Genomic DNA, 14,695 nt, shown 5'->3' on the forward strand with positions numbered 1-14,695 from the left:
GAAAGACCATTATAGACTTTGGCCAAGCACAATTTCACATGATTATTTGTAATCCACTTTTTAAGATGGGTTGTTTGTTTCACTGTGGTCAAATTATGATCATGCTTCTTGATATGCTCTGGGTACGAGTCCTTGATTCCGTAAGTTATGGGCAGCAAATCTGTGATTTGTCTCATTGTCTTTACAAAGCAAAGCATTTTAACAGTCAGCAAGCCTGTTTCTCTTTGCTTCTGTTGCTACTTAGCAAAATGCACTTATTGCAGGAATAACTCATTTGTTTCTAATTATAATAAAGTTGATACTCTCCCCCCTCTTTCGGATTAAATTTTCGGTGTTGTATCTCAATTCACTTTCAAATCTATAGTCCTAGAGATTTTGATGTTTTCTCAATTTTTTACTTTTATGTTCTATTTCAGATTTGTAAAATTATTATTATAGAGTATTCTTGAATTTCCATTTTATAACTGCTAAACATCCCTTGTGTTACACATAAATGCTAAATGTGTTAAATTTATACACACATACGGATGTATGCCCACATTTGTATGTTTATATTGGAAATAAATGTAAAAGACCCCTGTAGTAGATGTGGGAAACCCATTCCATAAAGTAAATGTATCACTGTAAAAACAAACAAACAAAAAAAAAAACAAGACAGTTTTTATGATAAAACAACACAGTGTTAAAAGGCCAAACATAGACTAAGGAAGTTATTTATGCTTCATGTAACACAAGGTTATTATCTCTAATGAATTAATGCCAAGCCAAGGTTATGAATGGGCAATTCTGCAAGAAGAATCCCAAACAAGCCAGAAGCAGTCAGTAAAAACGAAAATGAGAAAATCATCCCCCGCTCCCAGGTTCAGGACCACTGTAGAAGGGGTTGGGGGACTATAAGAGCCAGAGATAGGAGAGGACTGGAACAAAACTAACTTCTGGACATAACAGGACAGCTGCATGATTGCCTACATAAGATCAAGCCAGTCAATATTGTATCATTGAGTAGAAGTTCACCAACCCCAAGAGGTTCTTGATAAGCTATGGACAGTTAATGGCTCCTGGGGAGGAAGAGTCAGTTATAATTCCTGGTCGGTGAATCATACTCCAGTGTGTAGCCCTACACCCAGAAGTACATAGAGAGTACAAATTGAAGTTGATGGACTATGAAATTTTAAAACAAGAGGATACAAAATTGGGTAGTTAGGAGGTGGGTGGGAATGGATCTGGGAGGAGAAATGGTAAATATGATCAAAGTCCATTGATCATATTCTCAAAGAACTAATCACAATTTTGAAAATGAGAAAACCTCAGTTTTTATCCATGCTTGAGAAGCCAAGCAAAATTGGAGGGGAAGAATAGTTGGCTAAAACTTAACAGAAGAACAATCCAGAAGCACTTACTAATATTACCAAAGACACGCCATTTCACCTGCCCAGTGTGTCAGCAACTTTTAACAATAAAGATGGATATTACATCACTGTCTGATTGTCATAAACCTATAAGACTGAACATCCATAAAAATATGGGATGAGTAAGTTAATTGTGGTAGACCTAAGCTATGCATTCTTGTGGTGCTAAAATTAGATGCATAGCTGCTTACCTGAAGAAAATAATGTCACAGAATAGGAAAAACTGACAGGAACTGTCTGTCCAAGTTTATAAAACAGCATTTGTGCCACCTGTGATGAGAAAAGCCAGGCACGAGCCAGGGATCCAGCCAGCAGGTGACTCTTATAATTGAGGACCACTGTAGATTTTTCAATATTCCATTCATCAGAAATACTTGATACTTCTACATTAAATACTTTAAAGGAGAACGGAGTTGAGAACAAACACTAGTAAGCTTGGAAACTCTGTGAAGACTGATCTGGGTCAGTCTCCTGAGCTATGGAAGTCAGCTATTGGGACAGTTTAAAAGCCTCTCTCAAAGAGCACCTGGTTAATATGGCATCATGGCCAGAACAAGGAATTCAGCTTGTGATTCCTGATAGGCAGAGGTACTAACACCCTTTACTGCCTGGTCCACTGATCTGTCAGTGTATGTATGTGAAGAGCACAGTACTGGGGATCAGTGCTTGCATTTGTTCTTGGCACAAATGTTCTGTGTGAAGCTGGTGAGAGGCCCAGAACCTAACATAGGGCAGGACCTCACTCAGTTCAGGAACTCAGCCCCAGGGCAGTTACCACACCGGGGAGAATATACCAGCCTTTATCATTTACTCTGGGAGGCTGAGGCCCGGGTATGTGGGGACCAATCAGAATGCCCATTCACTTTATTCCACTCAGTATAAACCAACCTGATGGGTAAGGCTGAAATTTCTAACTAAGCTCTGTTCTTACTCTTCACCTGATCTTGAGAGCTCACAGGTTTATCTCAAAGCAGCAACAGGTTGGGGTGGACATTTGAGTTGAGTTCTGTCCAGTTCTGGAGCCCCTTCATGATCAAGTTTCTACTGAAGTCTAATGAACTGTCACCATGCCTTCTTCACAGTAAGGAAGAGCCCTACACTGCTGGAAGTAAGCACACCCCATTTCTTGAGAACAAACAGCTTTGCTGAGGACCTGGACCTGGAAGGGGAGACACTGCTGACCCCCATCACCCATGTATCACAGTGAGTGTCCATTTGCCCACAAAAGCTGTGGCTCAAGGGAATTGCCCTGGCACAGGGCAAAGCTTATCCTCTTGCTGGGATGTAGTCTATTTACTTAGTACCCGGAACTTACTGCCTATCCTTAAGAACCTGGGGACACTGACTGCTAGGGCTGGCCTCAGGGCTCAGGCAGGAGAGAGGAACAGGGGCTTTCCCACCGAATCTGGAAACGTGATCCTCTTGTTTTGACTTATGGAAAAGCAGACTGATCATTTTCCACTTGTTTGCATGCTTTGAGTGTCTGAGAAAATTGTTTTTCCCCCCTCCCCTAAGCCCCTCCACCACTCCTTCAAGAGAATCAACTTTATTTTTTAGCATTTCCCCATGGAACTTTGGCCAAAACCATGGGGCAGATGCCGGGTGCTGCCTGCCAGTTGCTACTACTGTCCTCAGGGTCTCCTTCAGGTGGAGGAAATGGCTGATTTTCTACGCCTTCCAGTTGGCCTTCCCCCGAGGCACAGCTGGCCTGGGACACATGCCCATCCTCTCCCCCCATTTGGGGCCCCATCACAGCATCACCAGGCCAATCCCTAGTACCCAGCCATGCCGAGATTTCTCTGCAACATGTGACTCAAATGTTCCTACCAAAGCCCAGTAGAGGCAGCCGATATGGTGGAAGCAGGTCACTCACCCCCTTCTGACCACTGCCGCACTGGGTACTCCCCTGGAAAAATGTCTTTATGTCAGGATGTGTCTTAGCTCTCCTGAGATTCACATGCTGGGACACTTTTACTCTTTCTACTAAAATTCATGTCCTTAGCTCTGTATGCTTGGTCATAATGCTTCTGGCCTATACCTAGATTTAGGCTTAACTTTGCAATGACTGAAGAAACTGGGACTCACAGTGCTGAGGGCTTCTCAAGTAACCAGATAGCCAAGTTGAGGCCACCCTGGGGGAAGGCAGGCTTGTCAGAGGAATGATTAGGATCAAACAAGCCATGCCCACTATCTTCCCAAGCCACCCGAAATCAAAAGGTTAGCAGTATCTCATGGTTTATAAGATGTAGAGAGATTGACTGTGAGTTCAGAGAGAGCCAGAATGTTATTGAGAAGCAGGGGTCACTCTCTCTCTCCTGAGACAGCCTTAGGGGCTGGCTGCATTAGCAGGCAGAACAGAGGTGTGAGCAGGAGTCCAGTCCAGACAGGCTAGGCAGGTATAGGCTAGTGTCAGGGGATAGAAAAATAGCTTTCACTATGGTTAAGTTTCTCCATCAAGTCCAGGGCATGAGACAATTCCAAGTATAAACACTGGTGTCTTGTGTTGTATGTGATATGTCAGTGCCTACTTAGGAGTAGGGATAGTAAGTAGCACCATGGCAACCATAACAGGCCCCAGGGAATTGCCTAGGCCTGGAAAGGCCACTCAGCCTTCTTATCCCACTGATCACTCACCTCTCATTGGTACCCATTCCGTTTTATTATTCTGGCCATGGAGCAACCTCCAGACACAAAAAGCAGCTGTATCAAGAGAGAGTAGCACTCTCAACAAACCCTCTACCCAGATGGACAAATATGTTTCGCATCATCTCCTAGCTACTGTGTTTTTTGAAAGAAAACACCAACAGGGTCCCAAGCAAGGGAGGATACTAGTGATACATGCCCATAGTTCAGTCCATAGCTGCCCTGTAACCAACCACCCCTTTTGAAGCAAAAGGCCATCTGTGCTGGTATTAGTATACTCAAAACTCCTGGATCCAGATATTCACTGTCTATCTGTTCCAGAAGCAGCCCTAAGCCAATAAATAAGACAACACTGTTCAGAATACTAGGCAATTCTGATCTCCACTCTAAGGTAACAGCCTCAGAGACATGAGTGATGCTTTCTTGGCTGCTATAGGCCTAGTGTATCACCATCTTTCCAGGTACCACGGCTCTTCTCAGGCCAACACTTCTGGAGCCTGAGTAGATGGACAGTCTTTAGCCAATCAAATCTCCACCCAAGAACATACCAAGACCCTTTTTAGGCCAATTTATTCCAAATGCAGCAGCTGGGAATGAACCAACCTAGAAAGGTAGGAAAGAAGGAGCCCATGGTGGTCCCAAGTTAAAAAGACTGAAGGTAGAGACAGAGAGATCACAGGCTTGAGCACAAAAAAAGAAAAGAAAAGAAAAGAAAAATCTGGTCAAAACAGAGTTGTGGCGAGGTTGAGGCATCTAAGAATCTACATACCCACATCCACAGAAGACTAGTGCCATCCTTGCTGGGAGTCCTAGCAAAGAGGATGACCATAAGCCTGGTGTGTGTCTGGTTCCTAGAACCCTATGTGTTCTCAGGACTACTGGCCTTACCAAGACCCCTCTTCATTCTAGGGGGGCAGATAGGCCATCGTGGGTACTGTGTAAGGGGTCCACGTGCCCACACCAGGGCTGCATTCCTTTGCCTCTTGCACAGTCAGCCTGTTGATTGATGTCTGTAATTAAGCTAGGCTCCAGCAGCTCACTGATGTAGCATGGCTCCTGTGGGCAACTGGCCCTATGAACCTACACTAAGAGAAGAGGCACACACCCTGGTACGTGTCTACCAGGGACAGAGATGTGTACTAGGGTCTTGCAGGGGGCAGAGTGGGTGGGAAGCGGTTGCAGAAAAACAGATCCATTTTTCTTCAGCATTTTACTGATGTTAAATGTATTACCATGCTGGGCCAGTTCCAGAATTCAAATTAAAAGCATAAATAAAGACACATTTTGTTTCCATCTCAAGCTTTCCCCGCCCAGGAGCCCTAGGGAGGTGAGGTCACTGTAGCCTTGATTATGGGAAGGTCCCTGGGGCTGGGTGAAGCTCCTCTTTTCAGAGCCTGTTGGCCACTGATAGTTTGGGGACAGAGAGGCCAAGGTGCAGGCCTACTGAAAACCAGAGAGCTGCTGGTGAACAGGGAAAGGTGCTGAGAAGACAATATAGCTTCTCTGACCCTAGCTCAACAGGCACTCGGCAGCAGCTCCTCATGTAAGCCCCAGGCCCTGTCCAGCTTCGGGCAGCTGGGACTCAGCCTTGCATACATATTTCAGTCAGATGCTGTCTTCCTGGTTCTAATATCATTGGAAGGAAGCCCTGTACTCCTCAAGCTCCCTCAAGGTCGAGGGCCAAGTAGAAAATAGAGACTTACTGCCACAAGAGATGGGGGTATCTTTACAGCCAATAGGGCTTGTGTGTATTCCACCAGCTGGAATGCTCTTATCAGTCCTGTAGCCATCAGAGTTGCACACATCTTTCCAGTGTCTACTCCATCCTTCCTTTGCTCAGGGATGCCTCTCACATCCTCGAGGCTATCATCAAGGGTCCCTGATTCTAGCCTGGGTCAGGCAGGGAGCAGAGTCTCTGTGGCTGCTCATGGCCACTCCTTTTCCAGCATTCCTCAAAATTCCAGGATGAAAGATCTCTAAGACTGCCAGTCCTACTCTGACACAGAAAGCACATCCTTAGCCTTGCCTGAGATGAAGCAAGGTCTCCAGGTACCTCCCAGAGATGTTGAGACATAGGGCTCAGGCCATGAGTACTTATAGCCCAAAGCTAAAGAAGCATGTTGGGGTTTTGCCTCAGTGAGCTTCTCCTACAGCCACTTCACCCCACCCTCCAGCTGATGAACCAATCAGAACTTGTCTGGAACCTTTGCACAAGGGTATCCAAGATGAACATATCTCCAAAGGCCAAGCCTATCATAAGCACAGCCTATAGCTCAGCATGGCTCTGCCATGTGGTTTCCCTGAAGGTTTCTTCCAAGAGGTTGGTTCCTGAGTCCTCTGACTTTTTGTTGTAACATTTTCAACAGGAAGCCTCAACATTTATTTACTAACCAGCCTGTCATCCCACTCTGGGATGACATTCAGGGGCCACCCAGTTCACCAAGATGGGTGGAGGAAAGTCTAGAGGACAGAGGGAAAGTAAGAATACAGGCTAGGGCATTGCAAGAATCCCACCAGGTGCCCACAAGCACCTCCCGGGCGAGCATGTGCTTGCCGGGCCTCTTGTGACATGACAGCTTCAAAAATCTTTGAGCAAAACCAGCCCCGTGTGCGTTAATTAGAATTTCCATGTCTTCAACTTTCTCCTGGACCCTGCAGAATCTCACGCCAAGACGTTCGAGTTTCTCTTTTCCAGGGAGGCCCGCTGTGGCCTGGCTTTCATCCACATCACTACTAATGTCTCCTGAATTCTGCGTTTGTCAGCGAGGCTGGGGCCAGCCTATGCCTTCTGGAAAGGGGGGCATTAGTGGACCAGGGGGCTAGCCTTTCTGATGGGACTGCTTTGCCTGGGATGTTCAGGGCCTGGAGACAATCAGGGCCTGCTGTGGCACCTCAATGAACACCCATTTCTCTTACTTGGCTTCTCAATCTGCAAATGATGATGGGAGAAGACAGAGGGGCCATGTTGGGGGCAGTGTCCAGAAGGAAAGGGAAGGGGGATTGTCAAGAACAGATGAGACCAGTTTGTCTTTCCAGACTAGTGTCCTGTCTTCTGTGAATCTCCAGACCACCTCTGTCTGCACAAGGTGCCAAAGAAGCCCCATGGGAGCCCTCCAGGGAGGGCTGTGCAAGGCTGTATGAGTCACAGGATCCCTGTCAGAGCCCCACAAGGCCCCGGCCAGGCTCAAACCCGTCTCTGAAATGCACGGGGGATTAAATGTTCTCCTAATTAAATTAAAAGCGAGGCGGAGTGGCTCAGTGGGAAAGAGAGGGACTGGGAATCAAATGCCCTCAATCTGGCTCCCAGCCTGCACTGGCCCAGCTACAGGCAGCCCCCAGTGCCCCCTAACCTTCCCTAGTTTCGCTTCCTCCATCTAAACATGAAAAGGGATGCAGCAACTGCCTAGAATTGTTCTGAGGGAGAGGCCAGGGAGAGTAGTGTGCTGGTACATACTTCACTGGTGATGCCATAAAAGAAAGGTACTCTGAATAACAGAGAGAGCCCCCAAACATATCTCCTGTGTGCTCTGCGTACAGCTGGAAATGGAAACTGAACTCTAGGGGCTACTGGTGGTCTGGTCAGGGTACTGGAGTAATATATATCCTTTTAAGGAAGGTGAGAGCCAGGCGGCAAGCCCGCTCTCTGTGTACCTAGGTTGTGTCTCTAAGTAAAGCTCAGAAAATACTGTCTTCTACAGGGCACTATATTATAAACTTACATATAGTAGAAAGGGAGCACACCAAAAGATTAAAGTACACAGATTTCCAGTGCAAACTTAATATTCAGTCTCCCTACCCGAAAGCCAAGCATCCAGAGACAGCAGCAGACCCCAGCAGTCCTCTGGATCCCGATTTCTAACACTGACACAACTAAGAACAACCATAATCTCACCTTCCAGCATCAACAGCTGTCTTTGCCCATGTTTGAAATCTACATGGCTAGATCGCACACAACACACACATCTGTGTATCTGGCACTTACATTCACTATAATGTCTGAGAACCCCCCTGTGAAGCTGAAGAAAACAGTGATCTCAGGAGCCCACTCTGTGTGGCCTGTGATCTGCTCATTCATTCTACTACCCAATGACCATTGGGCAGGTCTTGGTAGTGAGCTACTAAGCATATTCTACACGTGTGTTTGGTGAAAGTTACGGCTATCTCTGCTAATTGTATGCCTAGGATAGAAGTGATGGGTCACTGAGGAACCGGCTGTTTCCCATGGCAGTCACCCCAACTTTTATCCCTGCTTGGTAGTATGTGAATATTCCACATTTCCCACATCCTCACACACTTGGAATTTTTTTTACAGTTTCCTTTTTAGCCATCCTTGTTTCTGGCAGCATCAAAATGGTGTCTGTAATTTGCAGTAGGCTGAGCCCCATTCTATATTCGCATTTCTTCACATCTATCGTCTCTGTAAAACATCTCTATCTTATACTGAGAGCTGTTCTTCTTCAGGCACAATTTTATCTCTCTCTGTCCTGGGTGTTCTAAGTGTGAGTCATTTGTCAGAAACACAGATACATGTATTGTAAATACTGCCCTGCTCACAGGCTGTCCTGCCCCATCTCTTGGTGTCTTTTGATGAACAGAAGGTCTTAATTTTAACATGGTCCAGTTAATCAAACATTTCCTCTCTGGATAGTGCTGTTTATGTCCTACTTAAGAAACTTTGACTACTCCAAGGTCATAAAGATATTCTGGTTTGCTCCAAAACTTTAAAAGCTCACCTTTCACATGTAGATCTGCAGTCCATCTGGAATCGATTTTTGTGAACTGTGTGAAGTCAAGGTCAAGATAAGCTTTTTCCTCCACTTGGACATCCAGGCTGATACAGCGCCATCCTTCTCCCATTGCCCTGCCCTATCAGCATCACTATAAATCAGCTCACTGTTGGCATATGGTTCCTTTCTGGACTCTCCTCTATTCAACTGGTCAGCTTTCAGCTTGTTCTCTTTAGCCAGTGTTACACTTTCATTATCATTGCTGTTTACCAGTAGGACCTGAGGGCTGGCCTATGCAGGCTCCCACAGTTCTTCCTCATGGCTGGCTCTGCTGGCTCTGCTGGCTCTGTAAGGCCTTTGCTTCAGCATATATACATCAGTTTCTATGAAAATGTCCTCTGTGATGGCCCTCTAGATGGCCATGAGTAGGCGTAGCTCTACCCTATGAAGGCTCTGAGGGCCTGATTGGTCTTCAAGCTATTTCAGTCGCCTTTCTTTCCACTTACTGCTTCTATAGTTTTCTGCATATGCTGATGATCTGGTGTGGGCTCACAATGGCTAAGAACAGTGTCTTCCAGGAAGCCCTGGGAAGAGCTTTCATTTGCTGTGGGCTCACAATGGCTATGGACCCTGTCTTTCAGGAAACCCTAACAGGCTTCAGTCATTCAATCCTGCTCACAGGACCCAAGAGCCCTTTTCTTAATGTCTATGAGATACAGTTCTTCTTGTGTATTAAAACACTGGGATGTATCTTCCTGCGTTGGTATATAAATTTTAGCAAATTCGGACAGGTATCCAGCCATATACCTGATTTGGGGAACTACTTGAGAAATGTTAAGACAGTATAAAGTATCCCTTTGTGACTGGAGACCACATAAGGTAGTTGCTTATTTGACCTGACAGTTTTAAAAACTGCCAGGTAATGATTTTCCATGGGATACAAATGGCTCAGGCTGTCCTAAACAAGATAAAATTAGAGACTTAAGAGCTCTGGGATGATCTGGAGTGTGGTAGCAGCAGGGGAAGGCTACAGGTCCTGACTAAAGCCTGAAGGAGCTGGGAAAGGGGCTCGTGAGCTATTCTGACTCCTGTTAATAGAGGTACAGGCAGGGGCCTAGTGCCCATAATTCTGCTGAGGAAGTCAGACATGGGATCAGAGGACTGTGCCTTTGGCAGTTATAGGTGCCCCTGTGTGCTTCAATCATTTGGTCCCGTCATCATTGGGCTGACTTGCTAACTCAAGCACCTACCTTCAGACAGACTAAGGAGAGGGGTACGTTTTATATCCTGCCTTCCTTTGGCCCTGCAAGTGATAGGAAGCAGGCTCTCTGTTGGAAAGATAAACCCAAATGTAGTCACAGTGCTCACAAACTGGCTTTCAGTGCTAAGGCTGAGCTAGCCTATGCTGCACTTCCGGTGCTACAGTTGGTGATAGTATAGTTAGCTGACACACATAATGTATATCCGTGTAAGTTGAAAGACTATTAGTGGGTTAGTGTTCATCTTCACAAAAGGGGAAGGTAAGATTCATGAAGGGCAGAAACTTGCTGCTTTTTTACTTGTGTGAACAAGAAATACTGGTAGAACCAGGCTCATTCTGGGACACACTGTCATTGGGTGACCCTCTGTCTCCTTTGGTGAAGGTCAGGTTGAAGTCCTGAGAGTGGTAAGCTGGCACTGAAGCAGTAATATGTGAGAGTCGATGACCATTGGGTAGATTTGAACAGTCCATGGCGGGTTTGGGAACTGGTCATTTGATCACCTTCTGCCATGAGAATTCTGTAAATTCAGCCTCTTAAGTATACTATGACTGACACTGCCACATAAGGAAGCCAGGAGCCTTCACTGGCCTCCAGGCTACTCTAAATCTCATGGACTAGGAACTAGGATGCCCTTTCCTCCTAAGTTTCTCATGGTACCCAAAGCCTCCAACTCAGCATTTATGCCTGTATTTGTATCCCTTTTAGGATAGTTCAGGTGTCCTTGGCAGAAGCCACATCTGAGATCACCGTGGCAATGCCTGGCTAGCAGAGGTCTGACTATAAGCCCATGGCTGGATCCATGAGATACCCGGGTGACATTTTGGAAACATGGAAGAGGAAGAGAAATAAAAGATGGGGGGAAGTAGATAGGACTCCAGTCTGAGTCTCTACTCAACCAAGCATCTCCAGCTCCATAACCCTGGCCTCACCATCTGCTTAGATATTCTGCCTAAGTAATTCCTCCACACATGTAGCTACAACCCCACAAGTCCAGAGACAATTGACAGGCCCCCTGAGAGCTTCTTCTACTTTGGGGACGTTAGAGCAACGTAGAAGGGAGAAATCCAAAGGCTCTGAGAGAGATTATTGGGGAGGGGTGCAATTCAAGATGTTTCCAGAGATTATTTTTATTCTACCTGGCTTTTCTCTGAGGACTCTGGCTGTAAGCCCTCATATAAAATCAGACTGCACTGTGCTCGAAGCATAACTCTGTCCACTTGTGGTACCCTACTAGAAAGCTAAGGCAGAAACTCAGCTGAGGCTGAGTTTACAAGGTAGTAAGGAGGTGGTGGTGTCGTGGGGTGGTAGGCACGTGAGAAGGGTGAAAGGTGAGGCTTGGGCAATGAAGAGCTCTCTACAAATACATTATTTACTCTCAAGCAGCATTCTTACCTAAATGAATCTACCTAACCTGATTTAGGGCCTAAATTTGCTGCCCCAAGAGAACCAGGTTCATTGAGGTAGGTAGCACTAAGCGGCCATCCTCTGGGCCCCACCATTAATTCCTGGGTAGCTGGTCTCTGTACCTGAGGTGAAGATGGTAGGGTGAAGGTCATACTGGAACTTAAAGTGCTCATTTGTTCTGGGCCTGTCCCCTTGCCCTGGCCTTGACTACACATAGGCCCTATGTGTGAGTCAACGCCTTGCCTTCTGCTCCAAGATCCTTTTCTCTTGCCTAATTCTCCCTCCTGCATCTTTTGGAGATAGGCAGCTTTTATTTCCCCCAGGTCTGTATATGGAGGTTGGTTGGTTGGTTGGTTGGTTGGTTGGTTTTAGAGGCAGGGTTTTTTCTGTGTAGCCTTGGCTGTCCTGAAACACTCACTCTATAGAGCAGGCTAGCCTCAGAAACCTGCCTGCCTTTGCCTCCTGGCAGATTAAAGGTTAGGATTAAAGGTGTATGCCACCACCACCCAGCTTAGAGTTGTTAAATTAAATTGAAACTCTGCTAATCTGAAACACTGAAATAGCCCTTTTCAGAAAACAAGAACCTTACCCTATGAACTCTACCAGTTGGGTGTGTGGACTCCAGGTGCAGGTGCCTGGGGCAGGGGACATGGGTGACCTTCAGTGGAGTAATACTTGACAAAAGGCTCCAGGCTTGACTGAACTCAGCATGCTATATGCAGAAGGGGAGGGGTAAAGCAATAGGCTCAGGGCTTCACTTAAGATATTCTTACTTCTTAAGTGGGGATATGATTTAGCAGTTATAGAGCTATCTTATCATTTATGAAGCCCCAGGTTTGACCCCCAGCACATAAACTAGGTCGAGTTGCACATACTTGTAATCCCAGGCAGGAAGATAGGAAGTTCAAAGTCATCCTCAGTTACATTGAGTTTGAGAACAAACAATAGCCTGAGCTCCATGAGATGTGTCTCAAACAAACAGATATTCTTCGCAAAGGTTCCCCATACTCCATGCTACCAGGCTTTTCTTTACCAGACTGTCTCATCAATGGGCAGTGGCCTCATCACAGTATCTCAGTAGACCATGTGGCCTGGGTTTGAGTCACAACATCCCTGGAGGTATCATACAATGGAAAAACAAAAGAATGGAGGTCAACCAGAGACAAGAGAGTATAAGGCCACCTAATGGCATGACCGGAGCCAGAAAGCAGGCCCAATTCTTACTCCTATGTTCTGGTTTTCTGGTGAGACCTATCTCCTTTCTGTAATGGGTTCTGTCAGTCACCTCCAGTAGGGCTAGATCAAATGGCTGCCTTACTGCTAGCTACCTGGGGCATTTTCTTAAGTACTACACTCAAACCTAGGACTAGAAAGGGAAGATTTTTCCAAGGTGATGAAGACAAGTCCACTGCAGGCTCTGGAGGAAGAAGCTGGTAGAGTTGAGGTATAATGTAGATACTTGAAGATGAGACCTGGGATTGGCCAAGGAAAGAGAGTAAAGCTGGCCAGTAAAGCCATAACAACACTTCACAGAACACCCGGAAAACCCTAGTGGACAAAACTGTTTTTGAACAAGAAAGAGAATCAGACTGGGCCTGAGAGCCATAGACAGTAGAGGTTGTCAACTGTGATTAGCTAACATAAGCACCTTGTAGCATCTGTAACCAGGTGAGATAGCAACCTCCAGAATTGATCTCAGGAGAAACAATCCTGCCTTCTAGGAGACTTTGGCATTGAAAACAGTCTCATTCAAAAACAAAGGGAGCAGTCGGACGGGAGTACAGCCTCTGAGCTGAACCTCTGCCCTAGGTATCAGGACTTGCTGAGCACAGAACCAAAATGCCCACCATAGTCACTCATTCATTCTGATGGCTGCAGAAGGGTGTCCGCATGTTCCCTTCCTGGCTGGACAAGTACAAGTCCCAGTAACTTAGGCTTAGGACCAACCAGTCTATCTTGTCACTGCTGATCACTACTGTGACTCATTATCAAAACCATGTCAACATTTATAAATGTACAACTCCTGGGGATGCTGGATCATGGGGTGTGGAAGGATTAGGTAGGGATAGAGAGCCCTAATATATTGGAAAGTTCTAGTAACAAAGGGCTACAGCAGCCCAAACAGCAACTTCTTCATTTCCAGGCCCAAGAATGTTACAGGCAGAAGTAGACTAGGATTTCCTGGAAGCAAGCACAGGAAGGTGAAAGCCTAGACCTGGGGGCTGCTAGACAGAGCAAAAGGGAATAGTCTCTGACTGGAGTGAGAACAGACACAGGGAGGACCCCTCTTCTGCTTTTAAACTGTTTGGGGCTTGCAGTGTGACCTTCATTTTCACTGTTGGCTGTTCAATGAGGACATGAGTTAGGTCTCCCCATTGGTGGGAAGAGAGGAGTGGTAGCTGGTTTGTGGGGCCACCCAGGGTGGGCTCAGGAAGGGAAGGAATGTGACTGAGGTTGGGTGGGGCTAGGGAGAGCACAGCCAGTTGTTGGTTTTTCTTGGGGCCCAGAAAGATTTGAATGGACATGGAAGCCCCTCTCTCCCAGCCCCAGCGTGCACACTAGCATCTTTCTTCGTCAGATGGCTGTTTGGAGCTAGAGACCAAGGATACCCTCTGGAAATCTGAATTCCATTCACTTTTGGCAAAGAGCAGCTTCCTGCTTAGGGAAGGTGTGTGCATGTGTGTACTCCCAACCACAGAAACTGGTAGAGGGGAGAGACACGTGGGTGGATGGCTGTTTAAAAAGATAGTAAGATGGTTCTAGTGTCTCCAGGCACTGGATGGCACTTGCAAAGCTTGTCTCTAGGATTAGGCAAATATCTCCAGGGAATGAATTAGAAACGTGCAGTCTGTGTTGCCTTTGAAATAAGCTCTGGCTTAAAACCATCACAGGGAAACATGCCTTTGAGTTGGAAAGCCAGAACTTTTTTGCAAAATAATTCAAAAAGTTTGTTGAACCTTAAACCTTTCCTGATGACTCCTTCCTTCTGAACTTCACTCGTTAAAAGTTGCTATGATCCCAGCCCCATGCCAGACCAGCTTCCTGGAAATTCTCGCCAACTGCTGGCCTTTGGAAAGGCTTGTCACCCTAATAGCTCTAAAAAAAAAAAAAAAAAAAAAAAAAAAAAGCACTGGGCACCTTGGCTGCAGGATCTGAAAAGTCCTTTGTGTTAGCTCCAGCTGCAGAGTTTTTCCAGGCCTCCCTTCTGGGGCTGACTGGAGCTGTTTCTCTCTGTTTCCTCTTATTCTGG

The 14,695-nt window shown here is 46.2% G+C and overlaps 1 protein-coding gene across 4 annotated transcripts in view; it reads left to right on the forward strand.

Annotated features, from left to right (window-relative positions):
* Kcnq1 (potassium voltage-gated channel subfamily Q member 1) overlaps positions 1-14,695 on the forward strand; it is a 319,040-nt gene that overhangs the window by 148,206 nt on the left and 156,139 nt on the right. For all 4 annotated transcript variants that reach the window (XM_076913905.1, XM_076913913.1, XM_034508125.2 and 1 more), the window contains exon 11: positions 2,492-2,612. In XM_076913905.1, coding sequence (XP_076770020.1) covers positions 2,492-2,612 — 121 coding nt within the window. The remainder of the gene's footprint in view (positions 1-2,491; positions 2,613-14,695) is intronic.

The sequence above is a fragment of the Arvicanthis niloticus genome, chromosome 1, assembly GCF_011762505.2.
Source record: "Arvicanthis niloticus isolate mArvNil1 chromosome 1, mArvNil1.pat.X, whole genome shotgun sequence".
Classification (NCBI taxonomy): domain Eukaryota; kingdom Metazoa; phylum Chordata; class Mammalia; order Rodentia; family Muridae; genus Arvicanthis; species Arvicanthis niloticus.